This window comes from Fringilla coelebs (genome assembly GCF_963513975.1).
Source record: "Fringilla coelebs genome assembly, chromosome: 1".
In the NCBI taxonomy this organism is placed as follows: domain Eukaryota; kingdom Metazoa; phylum Chordata; class Aves; order Passeriformes; family Fringillidae; genus Fringilla; species Fringilla coelebs.
This window is the reverse complement of record NC_140028.1, coordinates 96,431,491-96,454,865: the sequence shown is the minus strand read 5'-3', so window position 1 is coordinate 96,454,865 and position 23,375 is coordinate 96,431,491. Positions and strand designations below refer to the sequence as shown.

Genomic DNA, 23,375 nt, shown 5'->3' with positions numbered 1-23,375 from the left:
AGCTGTAGCTGGACCCTCTGAGAGGCAGCTTGGTATATAATGATGAACACAACTTGACTTAAAAAACAAACAGAAAAAATTCCAAACACCCTCCTGCCCCAAAGCCAAACTGAAACCAAAACAACAATCTCATACAGCTGTTTATTCAAGCAATTTTTTCCTTTATTTTTAATTTGATTCCAGAAATTATAATAGTGCAAACACTCAGTATAAAAGTTGCAATAAGAAATTTACATTCACATTTAACATTTCAGTCCATTCACTTTTTAACATAAAAATAGGACAAATATTCAATTGCTCTTCTCAATTTAACAATCCTGAAAAAGACTGGAAGATACTCTACAATAATATATTTACATAAAAATAGACCCGTATTATTAATGAAAATTTATCATTAGAAGTTACCCAGTGTTAAGTTATTGTATTGTAGTATGTATATACATATACATATACATATATATAGAGAGATTATAGCTTTAAAGATCAAAAGATTATTTATAGGTTCAGTGGGCTGTAGAAGTTGGAATAATGACATCTTGACTTGTTCACCCCTTAAGTTAGGACTACCCATTTTACCTATGTAGATGTTTCTTTTGCGATAAGGTAGGCTTCCTCCTGGTCCTTTTGAAGTCACTGGTCATACCCCATCTGACATGGCAGAGGAATAGACACTAGAATAAGGCTTAATCTAAAAATTCAATAATTGTTCAAGCTCATATTTTTGTTAATTTTAATGGGCTGTTAACAAGACTAAAAGTTCTACTGAAAACTTTTATAACAATAAATACAGAGAAGAATACATTGGTTTTCCCATATGTCTACCTGATGCAAGTAATGCTTTTTTCCACAAAGTCTAAGCAAATATTCGAGTCCAGAAGCAGTGCAGAATTTGCTGCAAACATCTGCAGATTAAGTAGATTAAGATTCCTCTTGCACAGTCTTCTTACTGAATGTTCCAATTCAACCAACCTTACAATACTCCAAGCCTGTATCTTTCCTCTAATATTTTAGTAAAGACTGGTATCTAGACACAGACAACAGGACTGCTCTTGAAATGGGTTTGCATGTTCTTGGTAACATGAATTAGGCTACACCACTCTTTCTTATCTGTGTCTCTTCTTCATGCCCTTGAGCAGAGATGCTGTCCTGTTTGCTGATGGCAGATTGCAGTCTTATTGCCCAGCTTGCTGCCAGCTGCTGGTGCCTGCACTCCCACCACAGAGTATGTTTATATGCCCTTTCAGGTTTGTTGTCACATGTGCTGCTTCCTAATGAGATTATGTATTATATATTTTTTTTCCCCTAAACATCTATTATATATAAAAAATCAACTTTCTGAAAATATATTTTCTTTTTGAAAAAGAAGTTTGACAGCCATGTGACAGAGGACCTGCAGAGGGAGATGGTAAGGCTGGCCTGAATGTACAGTAAATACCTCAACAAAAATACCACGGCATTGAACAACTGAGGGTGAGTTAAGGTACCAATTGCTGAAGAAGCACTATTTTATGAGCTGTAGGTCATATTTTACATGCAAAGAAGACTTATGTGGTGTTAAGAGGCAGGCAGGTATGTCTAGCTTCATCTCCTCTTATTGCTATGATATTTATTACATTTAAATATTTCTACGATGCTTAAAATTATGGATAAGCCTATAATGGACTCTCTGTCATCATGTGTAGGCAGACTAATTTTGTTTATAGAACACAAGCTCTGTGTAGTCTTTTGCTTCCTACCTTAGGCTGCTGAACATTAATTGTAAAACATCTTTTCAATTAACAGACTGGAGAAATGCTGAGCATCTTATTTCCAAGCAGAACCTACACACATATGGCAACAGGGCAGAAGTTAACCTCCAGGTAGTGGAGAGTACAAGGACTTACCAGCAGGATACAATTCAGACAGATGTTACTTGCAACACAAGTTTTAAAGACAGGCATTAAAGAGATGGGTCAAATTTGACTGAATCTGCTTGAAACTGTGAAATGTGTGTCAGAATTTAACCTCTGTCAGAATTTCAAAGAAAATAATAGCACTGTTCTAAAATTCTCTGTATTGAGTTAATTGTACTAGAGAAGGTAGCTGTTCTTGGATTCTGGTTTTTAGAAATGTAAGCATTGCTTTCATTCTTACTGTATTCTCTAGTATTTTCAAAGCTACTTCTCTGTAATAACCAGGAATTTGAATGCAGAAAAGAAACTCTGTTTGCTTTGTCTAAGTTCAGTTTTGTACGGCCAATTATACTTGTAAATGGGAGCAAGTTATGCAATCTCTTTTCTTCTTTGTTTTTACTTATTGAGCCCTAGTAATGTTACTGTAAAGAAAGCAGAAATTCTAAGAGAAGAATCTCTACTGCAACAATTAAAAATATAATTATCATGAAGCAATTTTGATGGCACAGATAATTAATTTGCATTTACATTTCACAGAAAATTCTTGATATATTGCTTGATGGAATGTGAAATCTGTCTGAAACAGACAACTTTTGCCCCCATGTGTACTAAGGAGCAAAAGATGAGAGAAATTACCTAAGTAACTTCAGTGTGCCAGCTGAAGGTTTTCTGACTGACGCCTCTACAGACAGGTCTAGGATTAAAGCAGAAGGTCAGGCACTTGAAAGTAAGACACGATAGTGTGCATAACCACAGTAATTAAAGCCCACTTTAGCCCACAGCAAGAACTGTTTGTTAGCTGGCAGGCTAACCTACAACTAGCAAACCTGACAGTGCAGTTACAAGGTGTTCTGTAGAGGAGAGCAGCCAGCTTTGTGAAAGGAATCCCAAAATATCTGAAAATATTTTCTGCAGAATTCAACTCACTGTATGTGCTGAGCTTTCTGGGAAACCTATTCTTCAGCTTGGACCCACGCATACCTGTGTATGGCCTCCCTCCAGAAAAAAATGGAGCACTCCTTGCATCCACATAGCTGTACTGGTAGTAAACCAAAGTAGGAAAGGAATTAATAAAAAATCTTCACAGTGATGCAGCACTTTTTTTCCCTTCAGTTTTATGCAGATGTGTCATGTCTGATGCCACAGAAGGCATAAAATGGGGATCCTAATATAAAGAAGTAGATCCTCCAGCATGCAGTAAGGCACAAGCAAAGCCAAGTCCTTTCAGGACTTACACTATGTATGTTAACCAATGCTACTTCAAATTCCAAGGTGCTTCCTAATGATCAAAAAATAGATATTAAAGGTGACAACCTCCAACTACTTCTAATTCCTTCTGAAATTCTGGAAGTGCTTCACCAGGACATCTTGAATATTTTTGTAAATGTGACACAAGACCTCAGAAACTGATTTAACCATGCAATTAAACACAAGCCTTATTATTGTTGCACTGCAAATCTGGTTAAGTACTTCCAGATCAGATGCTTCAGACTTGTGCCATGTCACTGAATTTTACCGCTGACTTCAGAAGAGGATTGGATTTTCACCCTTTTCTTTCAGCAATTGCTATCTCACAGGCTACTTTTTTTTGGTATCTTGTACTCTTGCTAACTTTGCCCATTTTTTTTCCCTTCTTTCCTTCTTTTTATCCTTGCACCGATCAGATTGTAAATCACATCGGGCCCCCCAAGCAGTGTGATGTTTTGAAGAGGAATTAAAGAGCAACAGGCAGCCACTCCCTTATATGTACTTTTCCCATTATTTACCTTAATATATTTAATAATGATTTAGATTTGGCCTGAGAACTCAGTGAGAGATGGGATTAAAATGAACAATGATCTAAAAATTGCCTATACAGAGTTCTGGAAAGCGGCAATCATGAACAGGGAGCAGTGTCCAGATTGTCATTATTCACAACAATTACACCACACTGAGATGTAAAACCCACTGAATTTGAGATGAGTTAGTTTATGACTGTTAAAAACCCTTAACTACTATAATGAAGACAATCATCAGTACAAGGTAGTGGTTTTTCTATGCAGGCAACAAGGATATATTGTATGAGCCTGCCTCTTAATTTAGGATTACAAAAGTACTTGCAGAAGCTGTACTGCTTAATTAACCCTACAGTCACCAGATTAAACAAAAAATTAACAGATTTCTGAGTTCTATTATAACACTAGCTCAAATTGTAAAATGCAAATCCTTATCCAAAGCAGAAAGTATTCACAGTCTACACCCTTTTCCCCTTGCCACAAGACTCAGTGTTTCGCTCCTCAAATACTCCTTACTTGTCATTCAGCAATTATATAAGTAATTTGAGAAGTAATCCTGAGTTGTAGTGATGTGGATATGACAACTTTAAAAATGAGGTGTGCAAAATACCTTCAGAATATTAAGTTTTCCTTCAGAATTTTAAGTTTGTTCATCAGCTTTATGGGAAAAAATCAGATAGAGGATTGGAAATTGATTTCTTATTTCAATGTCACTAGCTGACATCAGCATCAAGCTGTGAGTTAGGCTGTGATGCCTAAAGGAGGCATCTCTGGAAGCATGGAATCAGCAGAGAACCCAGACGGCTCAAAGCCAGATAAACACTATGAACTTTCTCTGGATAGTTTTGTTAAATACTTTCTGCTTAGCAATATAATCTATTTTGAAAATAAGTAAAAAAATCTGACAGAAATAAGGCAACAAGATTAATTTATATATATGTATATATTTATATATATATATGCACATACATATATATATATGTATGTATGAATCCAGGAAAACCACCTATTTGAATTATGTACTTTTCATATACAATAACTTATTATCACATTAGAAATATACTCTGGGTAACACGAATGGGCCAAATTCACCTTCTTTGCCTTCCATTGTGTTGCACCTGCATACAGCAAAGATGGATTTGACACCTAGTTCTTCTTGATACATCAACTGCAGTATCAGAGAATAACCACTGAATGTCAGATACTACACCATTTTGAACTAGAGTATTGGTTTGCTTTTTATATTACAGAAAGTAGTTTATTGCTTCTAATGATCAGAAGGTACCTTATGAAGACAGCTTAGAGATAACACTTTTCATATGCTGTGTTAGGGACCTTGAAACACTGAGGTTGGCAGATCACAATAATGAAGTTATTTTTCTTCTTTATTTGCTGTTTGTATTTTGGTTTGCTGAATGCACATGCAACTAGTGATTTAACTGTGCCAGAAGTGATATGTCAAAAACATTTAGGAAAACTTACTGTTTTGTTTTACTGAAGTCAGGCATGAATGGCATGCAGTAGATTGCAAGGAAAACCAAAAAAGACACCTATTTTAAAAGGATATATAATCTCCATGCATATGTAAAATGCCTCTTACAAAAATCATTCATTTTTGTTAAAAGTGTGCCTTTTTGCTTCTTTTTATACAAGTGTACATGCAACTATCTGTCCCAGCTAAAACTATTTACAAAATTTCATAGTAGAATACATCTTTTAAAGTGGATAATACATGAAAGGCCAATGTTTTCTGTTGTTTTGTAACACTGTACAAGATTAAAAATAAGGCATTATAATACAGGTTTATCACAAATTAAAAAAATGTTGGTTTTCACTGTAATACAAAACTCTAACTTGAAAGAATATTATGGCTAAATAGTCCTCCTGCCTGGGCAGAACACATACAGAATCTGGACTTACTGATGTAAAGAAAATGCATTCTTTCTGCTACAAGCAGGAATCCAACAGAGGAAAATGATTCACGCTACTTATGAATATGTTCAGACTCTTCAAAGCACTGAAATGGCACAGGTCATATACTGTTTCCATTCAAACAGTGACACCCAACTACTTTATTTTGCCTGACAGATAAATTACAGGCAAAAGTGTGAAAGAGATTTCGGTGCATGACCTACTCTTGTTTACAGTGTTGTAAAATATTCAGTTCAGTATTGACGTGAGACGTTGCTATAACCCAAGGCAGAACTTGGCCTACAGAAGCTCAACTCCTGACCTTTACAAGCATACTAAACTGGTGATTGCTGCAGGCTTGTGGATACATAAGGGGATGCAGATTCAGCCCTAAAAAGCTGAAGCTTTTGGCTCTCAGTCTCACCTTGGGAAAGCAAGGGAGGATTTGTGTTTGTTTGGTGAAGATAATGGAGTGTCACTAGCCACAGGGCAAAGCAGATACAAAAAACTATGCGATTCACAGGCTGGGTAAAGTAGATTTCTAGTCAATGTAAATGGAGTATGTTTGGAAATATCTAGCCAGTAATCCAATGGAATGCCAGTTTGCAATCTCAGCAGAGAATATGAATTAAAAAACCATTTGAACAAAAAGGTAGTATAGGAATACTTAGAAATTAGCTCTCAAGACTAAAGATCTCTGACACTTATATGCTTATATCAAAAATGAAAGACTTCTATTATTTCTATTATCTGAAAGAGAAAGCATGCAAACTGACATGAAATATTGTGCTTGCTATTGACAGACATCGACATGCCAAAATGGCACCACTTTTTTAGCGCTTGTATCTGTTAATTATTTGAAGCTAACAGCTGCACAAAACAGTGAACAGAAGTACAGGAGGCTATTCTGCCCACAAATCAACAAGTTACTATCCTCAGATGAACACTTGGGACTTTTGGTTGCTGTGGGACAGAGACCTTGATGGGGCTAGAGCAAGGTTACCTAGGCAAAAGTTACAGTGCTTGACCAGAAAATTAATATATGCGAGACGGAAATACAACTGCATGCAGTAAGATGGACGCAACACAAATCCCACAGAAATCCAGGGAAATCCTTCTGATGATTTTCTGGGATATTGGAGTAGGCCACGTACCATCTTAGGACAATTGCCAATAAAAATTTTGCTTACAATTTGGCAGAAAATGTGCATTTATGAGGTTTTCACAAGTATTACTTCCAGGTATATTTCCCCTCTTTCCATGTATAAAACTTATTAAACATGTCAAAGAATGCAGAAGAGCTGAGAGATTAAATATGTCATTTAAAACTGTCATACAAGAGCTGAAATTAAACAAATGTAGACAGAATAGGAAAGTGGGGAAAAACTATATGAATAGGGAGGGAAAGCATAAAAATAAGAGCACAGATTCATTATATCATACTTTCAATGGGCACTTAGCTTTCATTGTTGAAATGGCTGCTGAACCCTGCCTATCATTTTTACATTGTATTTGACTAATTTGTGCCTTAGCTGAACTTTCTTCATGAATTTATACTGCTCATTCCAGGACTACAAAGTAATACATAGTTTTCCCCATGGTAAAACCAGCAACAACATAATACAAAAATATTAATGATAGGATAATTATGTTAATGATAATGAACTTAATGAGAATGATGTTAACGTGATCGACTGGAAGATGTCCCTGCCTATGGCAATAGGGTTGGAACTAGATGATCTTTAAGGTCCTTTCCAACCCAAAGCATTCTATAAATGTATGACTAAAAGTCTGGAAACCAGCACCAAATATACCATTATTGATTCTATAAGCCAGGACATACACACCAGCTTGCCTGCAGTACCAAGAAGCCATCCTGATCCACTCAACTGCTCCAAAAGCACAGAATGAGAAGCTGATGCTGGACTGTGCCTGTCTGGTCCTTTACATTCAAAATGGAAAACATTCTTATAAAAGTAACATGCCATATTTGGAAAATGGGATCAGGCTTTGAAAATCTTTGGACCAATTTTAATTATTTATCACCTGCTAATACTTTAAAATGTTAACATGAATAATCTAAATTTACCTTGCGACATGATCTTCCACTGAAATTACCAGACTGGGAATGGGTCTGGGAAGGAAAACAGTCACAAAAATATCAGCAGAAGGGACAATTCATTTTTGCTCACTGTCCACTTAGTAAAAGATCAAAGAAACAATGGCAAGATGCCTATATCTTGAGCCTAATAAAAAGAATAACAAGTAAGTAATTTTACTGAAAGATTTTGGGTGGGCCAATGGGTGTGTTTTGTCGATGCTTTCACATGCTACTAGATCTACTTCTAGGATCAGAAGATGCTTTTATTTCATTACTATCAGTGAAAATATACCAAATTCATTGAATTCAAAAATTGCGTAGCATGGGCTCTCTGAGAGGGGAACTGAGTCATTAATGCTATTGCACGTAATGCTTTCCAAATTGGTTAAATATTTAATTTACCTATGTGATTATTTAGTTCTTATAAACCTGTTAGAAAACATAACTGTGCAGTGTACTTTACATCAATACCACTTACTCAGTTTATTGATGTAAATATTTCTTCTTTTAAAGGTGTATTCTCTACATGTATATTTTTTAAATGATTTGAAATTCTCATAACCAGAAATAAATTATTCTAGAAGAATATCTGTGAACTGGGTAGCTCCTAGAGAGATAAAGAAGTGCAGTGCTTTTTTCAGCTCAATCAGGGTGCATATTAACTGTACAGTACAATTAAGAAGCAATTCTCAGGTTTTTATAGTCACTTTAATCATAAGACTAACTTTGCCAGCTTTGTAATGAAGCACCCAGCAGATAGGGTACATAAAAATTACTTTAAAACTCTGCTGAAAAACACTGGAGTCCCACAGTATCCTGAGTGGAGAACAGAAATTCCTGCAACATTTCTTTAAGCATTTGCATCTACTGACATAGTGATGTCATATATCTTTAATGCAAAAATTACTGCTCCAAAGCAAAAGCTGATAAGAGGGGACTCTCTCAGAACCTTCTTTCCACTGAAATCTGTTACAAAATAGGCCCCCCAAAGGGAAGTGTGAAACCTAGTACATGAAAATTTTCTGTTGTAGATAAATCTGTACAACTGCTGCATTCTAGAGTGAATTTTTAGTTTTGTGGGTTGTTTTTGTTGGTTTTTGTTCGTGGTTTTTTTTTGGCTTTTGCTGCTGTTGTTGGTTTTTGATCTAAGTGGGGTTTTTTTTTTTTTTGGGGGGGGGTGGGGGGCATTGGTTTTTTTGCTTGTTAAAAGGAAGTTTTGCATGTTTTAGGCAATGTAAAGTTTTACTTCTCTTTTGGAAAGCAGAGGAGGTTAGTTAGCCTGTGAATCCCCATCCGGACAATATACCACAGGTCCATGCAGTACATGTCCCTCAGGAGGAGCAGTCCCTTCAACTGCTCCCACCTTGACTATGGAGTTGCACTCCACATTTCACATCTGGATCATCACTTCAGGATGAAACCATAAACAATATGATGTGGGCAGCAGTAGAGAAAAAAGCAGCCACAATATTTTCCTTTTTATGCAGATTAAGAGCAGGCCTCGCTCTCCTGGCACATTTACCAGTTCTCCTCATTTGGCAAAGTTTGACTGTGCTTGTTTCTCAGAATTATAGCTTTCTATAATTGTACAGCTTTGAAGAGTGAGTCTGGATAGAATCAAGGTACAATAAAACTGTGGCATAAATTTAAAAATCAATTAATATATAAAACTATGTTGGCAAATATACAAATGTCACAAAACTAGCAGCAGCATGTTTGCCACAAGTACAGGACTGTTCCTTGAGCTGTTTAGAATGGTAAATCCTGGACTTGAGCCACAGGACTTGTGCTATTTCTAAAAGCCTGAAATTATACCATCCTTCTGCTCTTCAGTAAAACCAGCACTGTACATACAGGAATGTTTCTATATTGCAGAAGCATATTGCTGTGCTTGCAGGGTGGCTCCTCTGTCTTGCACAGAGTCAAATGACCTACAAATAGGCAGCAAATTCTATGCTCTACCACTCTTGTATTTTTTTTTAATGGAAAGAATATATATTGTTCTTTTGCCTAAACTTTAAGCTCTGTGATTTATCTACTTTATATCCTAGTGTAATGGTTTGATTGAAATTTTTTGGAAGTTTTCAGAAGTTTTTGGAGCATGCAAGGAGAACTAAAAAAAAATATGTAGGGTTCTGTAATTAGGTGAATCCAGTCTTCATTAATCTGCCATTGACAGCACAATAAACGCTGTTCTCATTGCATTAATTCATGCACTGGGAACACAGTTTCTCAAAGTCTTACTGTAGCCCTGGAGAGTCTCCGGGTGTTCCACATTCCATGGTTAAATGCAGCTTTGCTAATCCCAGGCCCAACAATTCTGGCTATGACAGAAAGAGAAATCTCTTTGTCTATCTCTGCAGGTGGATGTGTAAGTAAATACACATTTTTATGTTCATCTCTATAAATCTCTATTAAGTCTACACAGAACTGTTTGTATGTGTGCATATATGGATTAAAACATATATATATACACACACTTAAATAATTGCTTGCACATTTATCTATTTTTTTCACTTACTGTTTAAAAATGCCAAGAAAATATGCCTCATTTCCAGAAAATCCCATTTTGACTTTTCATAACAGAATTGCTAGCCCTTATATGTTCCATCCCAAGAGTTCATTACACAGTCCCCAAGTTCTCTTTGGTTGGGTTGTAGTGGTCCTCGGTTAATGACATGGCCTATGACCTCTGACTTCTTAGTAAAACTTGAGGCAACCATTGCTTTCCAAGTTCACTGCAAGTGGCACAACCAAATCTCTGTTCTATGCCTCCTTCACAGCTGGCACAGAAGGAAGATAATGCAGTGTTTGGTTTGTGTGGGTGGCAGATGCTTGACCTGCTCCAAGACCAGGTTTTACAGTAAAGCTAGCAACTGAGGACACCGATGGACAGCTGGTGCCCAGTTTTGTTTGAATGTTTGCTCTCCCATAAGGGTACATTTTCCGCTCTAAGTTTAATGACCGTGTTTGGGAATTATTTCCATCAGCCTTTCCTTCCAGGAAATAGGTCAACATTTCACCTTTTCCCTTTACACTAACTTTACCCCTGCACACGAATTCATAACTGCATCTTTTTAATATCCGCTGAACTTCTTCCGTCACCTGAAAAAGACAGAAAAAAAACCAAACCCGTTACTTTTTTCTGTTCATGTAGTTGCCCACCCCTCTCCATTTTACTTCTTAGTCATGAAATATGCATAAACAGAATGGATTATCACCTACAGCTGCTCTCAGGCTCACTTAGAATTTTCTTTAAGAAAAAAATTCACTGATAAAACTGGAATCTGAGAAGCAGAATTTCTGGTCTTGAGTTAAATAAATACACAGACCGATTAGCTCCATCCAAAAGAAATATGTAACCAAATTGTAAGCTGTATCAGTTCTAGTGATGTTAATTTATTGCAGAAGACCTTTTGATCCCTGAAGATGAGACAGATATTTTGGATAAGTTACTGCAGGTGTTCACTGGGCTTTTGAGAGGAACACCATAGCTTCTAGTAGTAGAGCAACAATGTTCTCTGTCTGCATCACCTCTCCAATCCAAAGTATCCAAGCAATTTTTAGAGCTACATAAAATGTGGTAATGCAAATATGCAAATGAGCATAGATCCTTTCCTTGTAGGTCTTATTTAGGCAAAAGTTCTGCAGCACAAAGACCAGCAGTGTTAACATTGCCAGGCTTACCTTCAACTGTGTGCAATGAAGCAGAGAGCTCTTGTTTCTTTTGATGGGAAATTATTTATTTGAGGATTTCATTGTTTCTAAGGAATGAAGTGTATAGGACAGAAAAAACCCATACCTCTGATGGTGAGTCATCTGGAGAGTGTTGCCCTCTCCATAACAAAGAGAGGCTGCGTTTTCTCAGTGTTCTTGAAAATGTAACTACACATAAAACAGGAAGTATGTAAAGTTTGCAAAATTGTCTTGGAAAGCACTCACCTGAATCTTTCCCTGCACTCCAGTACTATCCATCCGGCTGGCAACATTCACAGTGTTCCCCCAAATATCATACTGTGGTCTTCTGGCTCCAATGACTCCCGCCACTACTGGCCCAACATTAATACCTAAAATTAAACAACGAGTTTGGTTTTCACTACAGCATATTAAACAAAACAGATTGGACACAAGTGTCTTAGCATTTTGGGTTTTTTTGGTAATATATGTTAACATCACAAAACTGAGTCAAGGGAAGTTTAGGTGACATGTTAGGAAAAGGTTTTTCACCCAAAAGGGCACTGAGCACTGGAACTAGCTCTCCAGGAATATGATCACAGCAACAAGCCTGACAGAATTCAAGAAGCATTTGGACAATGCCTTCAGGCACATGGTGTGACTTTTGGGCTGCCCTGTGCAGGGCCAGGAGTTGGGCTTGATGATCCTGATGGCTCCCTTAAATACTAGATGATGCCTCAGCATATTCATGATTCTATGACTAAATTAATGCCAAGTGGACTTCTGCATTTGTAAAAGTCCTAGAAACACAACAAAGACATTCCTTGGGATATCTTATTGGAAATGTAATGTGATTGACAACATAAAAATTTGATTCTTCTGCAGATCTTTTAAAAATCCAATGTTTGTTTAAAGAAAAGAAGAAAAGGAGTCGTAGTGCAGAGTTTAGCTGAAAATGGGAAAAACTTAAAGATCGTTAATTGTTTCCTATAATGTCCCCTGCAGCCCCCTGCATATATAAATCTCCTAATGGATATTTTAATGGAGGTTCTCCAAGTGGAACAGACATAATGGTCTGGATTACACAAAGATTGGGGTAAGGGAAGTGTGTCAGGTTGGTTGTTAGTACTAGACAACTTGGATCCCACAGACAGTAGAAGATGACAAAAATATGTGAAAATGGCTCAAGCATAATTTTTTTGGAAACTGCAGAGCTAAATTTTAAATTTCTGACAGATTTCAGCATCTTGTTTGGAAGATAAAAGAGAATATTTCTTCTGAGTGCCCTGAAGAGTTGCAGAAACTAAACTCTGCATGAGATTCTGTGCAAGGGCTTTTCTAGACAATTTATGCAGAAGAATGAGGGTTAGATATTTTTTCCTTTGTGACCCTGGAAAGACAAGTTATAACAGAGTTCAAAGTGAATTTGGGGTTTATAATTATTAGAATGTACAGGAGGTCAAAGATGCATAATTCTTCTGTTGCTGCCTTTGATGTCTTTGGTCTTTTGCTGCTAGGAACCTCAGTTTTCCTGTAGCCCAGCTCATTCTCACAAGTCAGCCATGAAAATATATAGAGAAAGAAGCTGGAGAAAACTCTTAGTATTAGAATATGCAATAAAATTAGAACAGCAGTAGAAGTACCACTGGAGGGGAGCAGGATACATGAAGAAAGGGAAGCAGGAACTTGATGTCTAAGAAGGCTGAGAGAAATGAGTGGTAAGACATAACATGGAAAGGATTAAATGGGAAGGGTTGTGTAGTGCAGACCAGATGATTTGATTTGTTGAAGAAAACAGGACTGGTTAAGATGATTTGGCATCTGCAGAGAAAAAGCTCCCATTGCACTTTTAATGCCAACAAAGCTTTTGCAGATGCAACTTAATGTAATACAGTAAGACCCAATTTTCAGCAGTTTAGCAATGTTCCCTCAGCAGTGTTAATTTGCAACTCTAAAGCCCTTTGGCTCTGGATGAGCTTGTTTAAGTATTTTTCGGTGTTTGGGGTAGATTCTTCTGGACATTAAATTCTCACTCTGCCCAGAGGCAAGCTATTGTTCCAGTCTCCAGATGTAAGCCACAAGATCAGGTACACTCATAATATTGTATAAAATTAATGGTGCACTTTACTTTTAGGGATGCATAGATTAAGTAAGCACACTGGAATTGGAGGGAATTACCATTCCTTAATACTGATGCACACCATCCAGACTGCTGACCTTTTACATGGATGTGACTCTCTCACTAATGGAGACTTTTCAGTTTTAATCACGAGTGCAGTGCAGAACAGGTGATCCTTTGCTGATAGCACAGAAAAAGCCAATGAAAACCAATCTTCTGCTTGTGCGATAACTGTAGAAGCATGACTTACCAACTCGTAGGACAAAGTCATTGTAAGACTGATAGTTGATTTCATCAAGAACGTCAAACATCTCTATTGCAAAATCTGCCAGTGTACTCAGATGGGAATAAATTGATTTTTTAGCCTAGAAACAAAATAGTTTTGCACATTAGATTTGTATGCTACTGAGATGCAGGTTAAATACTAAAGTGAAAAATAATGGGAAGCTCAAACAGATGTCTTAGGAAAAGAATCTAACCAATTTTTTGTTTGTGAAGGGAAACTTTTGATGGTAACTACAGCACATGCATTCTTTTCTTCTGCTATTTTTTTTTCTTCTCTCTCTCCTTTTTGATTTCTGGGAAGAATGGAAAGCAAAGTTCCCATGGTAAAGTGGTTCTGTTGCTAGAGATCTGCAGATGTTTGTTTTGAGTGTGGCAGGGAATATAACCTGCTTTCTTACAAAACTACTTTGCCTGATGATTATTAATAACTACAGTTTCTGCCCTCTTCTCCCTCTGGGGCTTTTGCTAGCTCCCAGCTTCCATGGGGTGCATGCTGTTCCCATTGACAAAATTCCTATTAGGTTTAATCCTGTAAGATGCAGAACACCCCTGTGTTTTCCCTTTCCAGGCAAGTTGAAAGGAGCTGTTATCAAATGTACCTAAATGAACTAATGTTTTTTGTCCAAAAGGGATCAAACAAAAAGGTGAAGCATTAACTTGTAAATAAAACCCCAAACATAAGAAAATAATATTTACGAATTCAGTCTTATTAACTGTGCAACTAATTTTCAGAGGATATTATAGATTCCAAAACTTAGCAAGTTTCTAACATAATACTAAAGATCATGAAAGAAATATTTGCTACAAAGTACTAAAAATTTAAGCAGCATATTATTAGAAAGTGGAAAAGAGAAGTTTGCATATTTGTTTTGTAACTCATGCTCTCCCCCCAGGATCTAACCTTGTTTAGTTAAAGACAGGTTACCAGAATAAAACTTTGACTCAAGTCAGTATGACTGCTCTTATGTTCTGCTCTTATTTGAATAAGAAATATGAATTTTTAAACAAATTTGAAAAGTGGGCTAAAGGTAGGATATGGTGAAAGAAATGCAGGGTCAGTGGCAGCTTCAGTAGGGTGTTACACAACAGGACTGTGCAAGCTGGCATGAGATGAAAGCTTACTGAGTTTTTGCCATGATAGTGAGATTTTATAAACACAGTGCTAAACAATGGCTGAAAAAACTGAGAAACAGGTTGCTATTTCCTTCAGCCACCTCAATTTGAAAGGATTGTTTTATGTGGCCAGGAAATTTACAAAAAATTATGAAAGTCATCCTTGTGCCAGTCCCAACTTTTGGGAAGGATATTTTTATTTACTTGCCTGAATGTCTGGCATTCTGCTTCCTTCACTGTGAACTAGCTAGTTCTACTCTTTTCAGAATTACCAAAACCAAGGAAGAACAATAATTAGCTCAAAGAGCTAATGGATACATTTCCAACAGAGAAGGATAAAATATTCAATGTCTGGAGTAGGGCCAGAGCAGTGCATAGTTTTATTCGATTTCTAATCTTTTTGTTTCCTCTCTTCCATTTATTTGCTGTCTGATGAATGTTCTGTTTTCCTGCAATGCCCTTCAGGGTTGCAGGAGAAAGGACAGGTGACAAATACTGAATGCACTGCAGGTAACAGCTGCCTCTCAATAGGATTAGGGCAAACTCTTGAACCTGCACTGAAGAACACAAAGTTAGGATCCTGGTGAAGTCAGGATCCTGGTGAAAAAGAGATAAAATGAATTTATATTGTGCAAAATGTCTACAAAGAGTTTGCTTTGTGTGCTGCCCTGTTGATAGAACAAGGAATTATTTATTTAAATATCAGAGTAGTTACTGGAAAGACTGCCCAGAGCATCACAGCAAAGTCACTGTGACAGAGGCAAGGAGTATTTACTGTAGTCACCTGCTGAAGTCAAGGCAAGGTGCAGAAACAGGAGTCCAGTAAAATATGGGATTTAAATATTTAACTTCATCAGGGTACTGGGCTCTTAAGGATATAAATATCCTCACTTGAGAGCACAATTAACCCCATCCACTGCTTTCTGTTCATGTCCAAATCCTAGTGTGAAATTAGTGACTCAAAATCAGAGGCTGTGCCAGATTTTCTGCTGAACCTGGAACACTCCTGCCAGAGGGCAGAGCAGTGGCACCTGAGTGTCTTATGGTTCCCATTGACACATATGACTCTGTAGGACAGCCAAGGGACTGTGTGAAGCTGGCAGTGAGTTCCTGTGCATGACAGGCCAGCCAAGATTATCAGACTTCTAATATACAGGTGTATGCTGAAGAACTACTGTGAAACTGGCAAGAGGATGTGAATAATTTCTATTCATTTGCATCACATGAACAGTAAGTAGAGATCACAGAAGAGCTGAAACCCTAAGTTAAAGTAAAAATTATTGTCTGTTTCATATGGCAGACAATTTTTCTGCAATACAGAATCTTTAATACCTTCTACATACATTAGAAAAAAATCAATATTTGCCCCAATATTTAAAAGGAAGACAGAGTTCTGTACAAGATCTTCTGCAGTGATTTAAAATGCATTAGTGTCATAAGCTCAGAACAGTATCTTCAGTACTGGACTAACTCATTCACTCAACAACTAAAAAATACAAGAGATAAACATGTTTAGGTTTTGGAACATATGCTGCCAAAGTTACCCAATAACACACTTGTTTTGAGGATTATAGTTCAAAGAGCATTTATAGCAGACATAAAAGTATGCCACTGCCTGTTTGCCTCAGATCACACACTGAAAACATTCTAAAGATCAGTGTTTTTTGGCTGTCTCAGAATCCATGAGTCAACATTTTAGGATAAACAGATTTTTTAAAATACCTCTTTTTTTGGTAATGTATGGATTTCTAGGAATGATACAAAGGAAGGCATCTACCAGAAATATTTTGCAGACCAGCAGGTTAGTTGTGCGATATACTCCAAATGATTCTACTATTGATTTAAATGTGGTCTTGTTTTTTATTTACTTAGCAGGGATTGTTGTTGCTAAAAAGTCCACAGGGCATCTTCTGATTTTTTTTTTTTTCTTTTGCCTTCTAATTTTGTATTATTTTGCAATGCTAACCCATATGCACTAATGTATTCAACATATGTCTACAACATATGTACATGCACATCAGAACAAGGGAGAAGTGTCTGAAAACTCTGGGCAGATGAGGTGAATGGATTGCTTTAATTTTCATGCTTTTCTTATATTAGTAGTTTTATAAAATTTTAATGATTTAGTTTTATTAGTGTAATTACTAACATGCATAGTACTCGGTATACTATGCATTTAATATGATGCTCACAGGTTTTTTTTTTGACTTTCCAGATGGAAATTCAAAAAATCTAGGTTTAAAATTTGTTTAAAATTAAAAAAATGCTTGGAAATCTAGGAAATCTCTGTTACAAGATAGTAACTGAAGGTAAGAATAATACTCCAAGAGGTAATGATGAGGATACAGAAGAACTGTGACACAGAGATAGTGGGTTTGAAATGAATTTGACTTTTTTTATTGTTGAGTAATTGAAGAGGTAAATAGAATGCTTATGGTGGAGACAAAGAAGAGCTGATTTGGAGGGACCAGGTACTGTGCAGCACAAAGTTCCTGTCCATGATGGGGGTTGGGAGAGGATATTTATTTTAGTTATAGGTTACATCCAGATTTCAATATTAAAAATATATATAAAAACTGCATTTTAATAGTCTTCTGCTAGTTTTGCAGCAATTCACTACACCTAGAGTCTACCTATCCCTGCATCTTACAAGAACACCTAAGATACCAGGTATAAAACACTACCATGATTTAGAGGCTTTTATACACCAACTTGCAGGGAATTCAAAGCTGCAGAACAATGAAATCATTGGGAAGCTATATAAGCAACTGTGACAGTTTTCCTTTTCTGGCTCAAGCTGTTCTTTCAATTTCAGGTTCAAAATGTTGTAAAGAAGTCATACAAGTTATCAATAACCTCACAGAATTAGTTGTGTTTCTGATGTTCCTCTGGAAATTGAAGGAAAATGGTTCCTTCATATAGGACTGTTATGTAAAATGTTCTTACCTTAGTTCCTGAAGTAGGTACGAGTCCCACAGCTGCCATATAAGTACTTCCAATTGTCTTGATCTTTTCAATATCCTTATAATATTCTTTGTCCATAAGCTTTGTTTAAAACATAAAACTGTTAAATATTACATAATATTTTAGACAAGCAACCATAGTTATCAGACAGTATGTGCAAGTTCATTAAACCATATCATATTTGCTAAGTTGAGTCTTGCCCACTTTGAGGTCAATGAGAAAAATGTCATTAACTTTCACTTTTGATACTCTTCCTATATAAGATAAATTTTAGGTCATGTGCCTAAAAGTACAAACTTGGCACTTTAGAGAAGCGCAGTGGACACAAACTATGATGAAATAGGAAGTTTATAGTACTGTTTTAGTAAACAGTTCAAGATACACTGATTTACTTCAGATAATCACGTTGATAGTTATTTGATAGAACTGGTATGGCCAAAAGACAAAGTGTTTAGACCTTACCTCATCAAAATCAGCAATAATTTCATTTAAAAGGCGTAAACATTCCACTCCCATATTATTGCCATCCAGTTCGATGTAGAAATCATTGAAATTTGGGATGGAAGCAAACATCACTCCCACTTGTGAATATGACTGGTAATAAAGGTCCTGTAGTTCATAAGCAGATGAATATTTATTTTAAAAGATTAATCTAAATTAAACATCATTATTACACTACTTATTCTACTGCTAAGCAATAGCTAGGACAAAGGCCATCAGTTTTTCTAGAGAGAAAACTAGACTTCTTAAAATAATGTTGAAAGATATCTTAAGACCACAAAAGAAAATTAACACCTAAGGTATTAAACCAATTTAAAACAACTTAGGGGTTTTTTTCTGTTTAGAGATAGAAGCAGTGAGCCAGAATTTGGACAAAGTTTTAACAGTTATAGAACTTTTATTGTATGAGAAAAATAATTACGTTTTCTCAATCTTGTTTTATAAGCAAAAGAAGAGATGGACAAATTTTATCCTGTGGTACATAACTGGCCTCACTCCTTCAAGTCTTTCCATGTGTTGTGGAGTCCTATATAATATAATGCTGTTCTGTATGGTAATGTTTCAGCTTAAAAATTTGGAAGACTCAAAGAAAGCAAAATCACTATTCTGTGGTTAAAATATTTTGATCCAAATTCTCAAGAACAGTATCATGGATATTACAGCTACTCCAGTGCTGAAGGTTTTCAGATGACCAGAAGGACTCTCATAAAGCCTTCTTGAACCAACTTATTTAGACACTGCAGCCTTTTATGTTAATCTGAGTCTTCCTTAAGTATGTACAATTCTCTGTTTTTAACTTTACTGGTTCTGGTAATGGTAGCATACTTTCCAGAGCTAGAGTGGTTAATACATAAGTGTGTGGCAGGTCATGCACTTCACCATTCAGAACCAAACTGAGCTCATGTAATACTGTGATAAATTCCAATATCCTACATTGACTGGGAAATGAAAACAGAAAGTGATTTACATGCAGGTACTTGGTTACATTGATGTTGAATGACAACTTTCCCTTATCCTGAATTTTATTAAAATTCTTCAGAGAAGGAGGACCATACAGCAAAGGAAATAATCTCAAACTAATTCTTGAATGCAATTTTTTACAAAGCTACTGTTTTTACATGAGCAAAGTTTTTTCCAAACCCTTATTGAAAACATACAGGTGTAAGGTGCCCCAAGCAACACGTGCCCATACAGCATGTATTTAAATTTTATCTTGGTTTACCATATTTCTTGGATTAGACATAAGAAAATGCTGTGCAACGTGGGCTGGCAACAGGTTGAAAAGAATTCTTTTATTATCCAGCTTGACTCTCTCCATATCATCTCTCTCTTCTTCTGCCTGTTAGAATAGAGGAAAAGAAAAACCTTTACAAAAAACAAAAACTTGTCTGAGCCTTTAAAATGGCTTCTAAAATGTAGCATAGCAATCTAGTTTGGGAACAGTTCTCCTGTACCATGCTTCTACATTCAGCAAAATCCCTTTAAATCCCCAGTAATTCAGGCTGAAGTCTCTCAGCTGTTTTCAGGGTTAGATCAGCTAAGTGTATTGGTATCTTCTGTAGTTCTCTGTTCTTTTAAATAGAAACTTGATATGCTTACAGAAAAAAACAGAATAATCCCACTTAAATCACATTGGCCTTGGAGGCCAATTGCTTCCCAGGTAGTTCAATACAGTGACAGCAGTATCTGAGCAATCTTTCAGACAAAAGAAGCCAGTGAAAATCTCCAGTGTGTAAAGCAAAGCTGTGTACTTTGCAGTAAAATTGAAACAAATCTGATAAGACTATAGATTCAACAGAGAAAAAGATTTTAAAATTGAGCGTATTAAGAATGATGTACAAATTAAAAAAATTATATAAAAATAGTTAACATTTCTAGAGATTGTTTTAACTGTGCTGGTGTTTGTCATGAAAATATATATAGTTCCTTCACAACAGAAATTCTGTTATTGATGTGAATGACAGCATTTAGAAAGAATACTAAGGAGTTAACACATCTGAGGTCCCTAATCCAAGATACTGGCATCTTATTACAAGCACTTGACTTACAGCGTTAGTGTGACTCATATAGTAGGAAGCAATTTTAAAAATCAGATCCTTATTTGAAAAATATTTAATATCTAGGAATCTCATTTGGGACTCCTAGGTTTGCAAATTCCAGCCTAGTCTTTCATAGATTCATGTGCAAAATTACTTCATTGGAATTTTCTCCTTGTTCCTAGAGTGACTTTTGTTCTTGCACTGATTTCATTAGAAAACACTTGATCAGTGTCAGATTCATCTCACAGAAATCACAGCTGATTCTTTGTTCCTCAGTCAAACACAAATAATATCCTGTGATCCCAATGTGATTTTGTTTATCTAATTACAGCCAGTAGAAGACTGGAAAGCCAAATTCTCAGGCATTGTTGAGAAACCCCAGTCACATTGATGAACATGTTCTAATCTTTATGGGTGTCCCATTTATATCTGAAATTTGGTATCTTGATCTATTAAAAAGTCCACATAATTTCTCAGTATCCATTCCTATCTAAGTAGGAGAAAACTAGTCACGTCTTTCTTTTGTGTAGTCTAAAAATATTATTTAATGTGATTTTTTTTCCAGGTACCTAAGTTTTGTTTTCCATAACAAAACTTAGGAAACAACATTTTTATTCAGGTTACACAGTCTGTTTGGTCTGCAGTTTATTCTGTATTTTAAAATTTCTTTACAAGTAGAAAGAGTTCTGAAAGAGAATTGATTTAAAAAACATAAATTCTTTGGGAATTGTTGCCTTTTTAAATAAATTCTCAGCTCCTACTCTAATTTGGGTAATTAAGAAGTGAACCTTTTCTAGAGGTGAAATATCAGTAAACTTTAAATAGCAATTAAGTTTTGCAAGAAATATACCTGAAGCTTTTATTCTAACTATCTATTTCCTGTTTGTGAGCTGTTTTCTTGACACTTATTTCACTGTTTAAATTTCACATGCTCTTTTCTTAAAATATCCTTCCCCTATTTTGGTGGTATAACTCTGACTTACAGTTTTCTATAAACATCTGAAATAGCCTCTGGCATTTAGTTTGACTGTTGGAATTTAAATGTTTTAACAGGAAAAATGAAAAGATTCTTCAGCTGAAAATCCAAACCAAGCTTGCAACTCCATTTTACATCACACTGGAATGAGGAAAATTTTATTCTGACAACAGCAAATAGATTTGGGAACTGAATTGATGGTCTCAATAAACTATCCATTCTGGTCTTCCTTATCCACTCCTATATTTTTTGATCAAGAAATTTTGTTGTTGCTTTCTTCCTAGGAATGTTAAGGTTCACAGTTAACCTACCAATACAATATGGAACAGAATACCTTCCTAAAGATTTCTTTTGAGTCAAGATGTGGAAATTTCTGGACTAATCAAAGGAATCAAGTAGGTAAGAGGAGTAATCAGTTTGATGCATTGTTTGGGTAGTGATGTTGCTCAATCACTGGCAGCTGTTGTACATTTCTGATGTGGAAATGTGTGATCAAATTCATCTGCCTTGCCCAATTGTGGACCAAACTGTTCATTTTGGAAGAAATTATTGATAAGATTCTCCAATACATCCATCATTATGTATGAACCACAACAGAAGTTTCAGAGCAAAGAACACTCATGACTAAGAAGTAGAGAACTGAGCTCTTGAGTGAAGAGCTAATGGCTCAAATCAAGCTATCAGAGTAATGTCTGAGGTGGTGGCAAAATCATCTGAGAGCAGGGAAAGGCATTAATGATGTCACCATTGCTAATGATAGAATGCTACGTTTTCAACACACCTAACAAGTGTCTCTTCCCTTTTTGAGTGCAAAACTGTTAACTACAATTTTGGATCTGAGAGGGTTCAGTTGCCAAAAATGAGACTGTGGGGAAAAGACCTGAGCTAAAATTAAAGATAACAGTATTGAAAATATAGGGAGAAGTATGGTTGCTACTCCCTAGATGGAACACAGACAGCACACCCAAATTTCCACACACTGTACAATCTAGGGGGAACTGAATGGAGAGTGGAGTGGGGTGTGGTGAGGTGGAGTGAAGTGGAGTTGAGACACTGCAACCAAGCTCTGTAGAAACCCTTGGAGAAGAGGGTACTTGGTGCTACTTTTTAGTTGATAAGCCACGCAGCAGCTGGAAGCCTAGGGAGATAAAGGAAGATGTCCTGCTATTGAATCAGCAGCTGTGGCAGAATTACCCTCCTGGGATTGACACATATCCTCATCCCAAGGTTATCTCAGATGCTGCACTGATGCTACCTGCCTCCAAGGCATGACCACCCCTCACTGAGTAATATGTATGACTAACGGTCACTCAGGCTTTGCATAAATGTAAAGAAGAACTAAGAAAGGAGAGAAGACTCCATTGTAACTGCTGGGATTACCTGGTAGGCTGAACCTCTCTTCTCCCCTCTATGGACACATATGGGGTAAGAAGTGTACTTTATGCATGCTGGATGATTATCTCTAGCAAGCTCTCACTGGGGATTAGAGCTTGTCTGTACATTGCTTTGAATACATTTTTGCAGTCAGATACTATCACCAGCAATCCTAAAACCTTAAGTTCTCACTACTGTTTTGTATTAATAAAGAGTATTGTCTGCAAACTGTTCATGTGGATTCTTCAAGGGTGCTAGCAGTCAATGGCAGCAGGTTAAGGTGCAGACCCATAAGGAGGTCTCTCTTTTGGCATGTGACCCTAAACAAATGAGCTGAACTGCACTCTGTTCTAGCAGACTACTCTGTGAAGGGTCCCCATAGCCAGAGGTGCTGGCAGACTGCTTTACCAACAGGATCTCAGCTTTCCTGAGTCATGGTCAGACTAATCAAACACTAAGGGTTTGAGAAAATCTTCATTTTCACATGAAAAACCCCTAACATCATGGAAAGTCCTTGAATAATACCATGGTGATTCTGTGATTCATGGTGGGTAGTGATAGGAAACCCAAAATAGGGGCAAAATATGCAAACAGTAGGACAAGGAGAGTGCTCTGACTGTTTTGTTCCCTGAACTGTTTGAGGCCAAGCA

The 23,375-nt window shown here is 36.5% G+C and overlaps 1 protein-coding gene across 1 annotated transcript in view; it reads right to left on the bottom strand.

The window, feature by feature from the left end:
• Positions 1-10,445: 10,445 nt before the first annotated feature.
• The window catches only part of ADCY1 (adenylate cyclase 1), a gene marked incomplete at both ends in the record, with an annotated part of 143,433 nt that continues 130,503 nt past the window's right edge, over positions 10,446-23,375 (bottom strand). Inside the window, 6 exons of the mRNA XM_084226822.1 lie at positions 10,446-10,784; positions 11,622-11,746; positions 13,724-13,838; positions 17,818-17,916; positions 18,298-18,444; positions 19,559-19,675. Of these exons, the coding sequence (XP_084082948.1) occupies positions 10,446-10,784; positions 11,622-11,746; positions 13,724-13,838; positions 17,818-17,916; positions 18,298-18,444; positions 19,559-19,675 (942 nt within the window). The remainder of the gene's footprint in view (positions 10,785-11,621; positions 11,747-13,723; positions 13,839-17,817; positions 17,917-18,297; positions 18,445-19,558; positions 19,676-23,375) is intronic.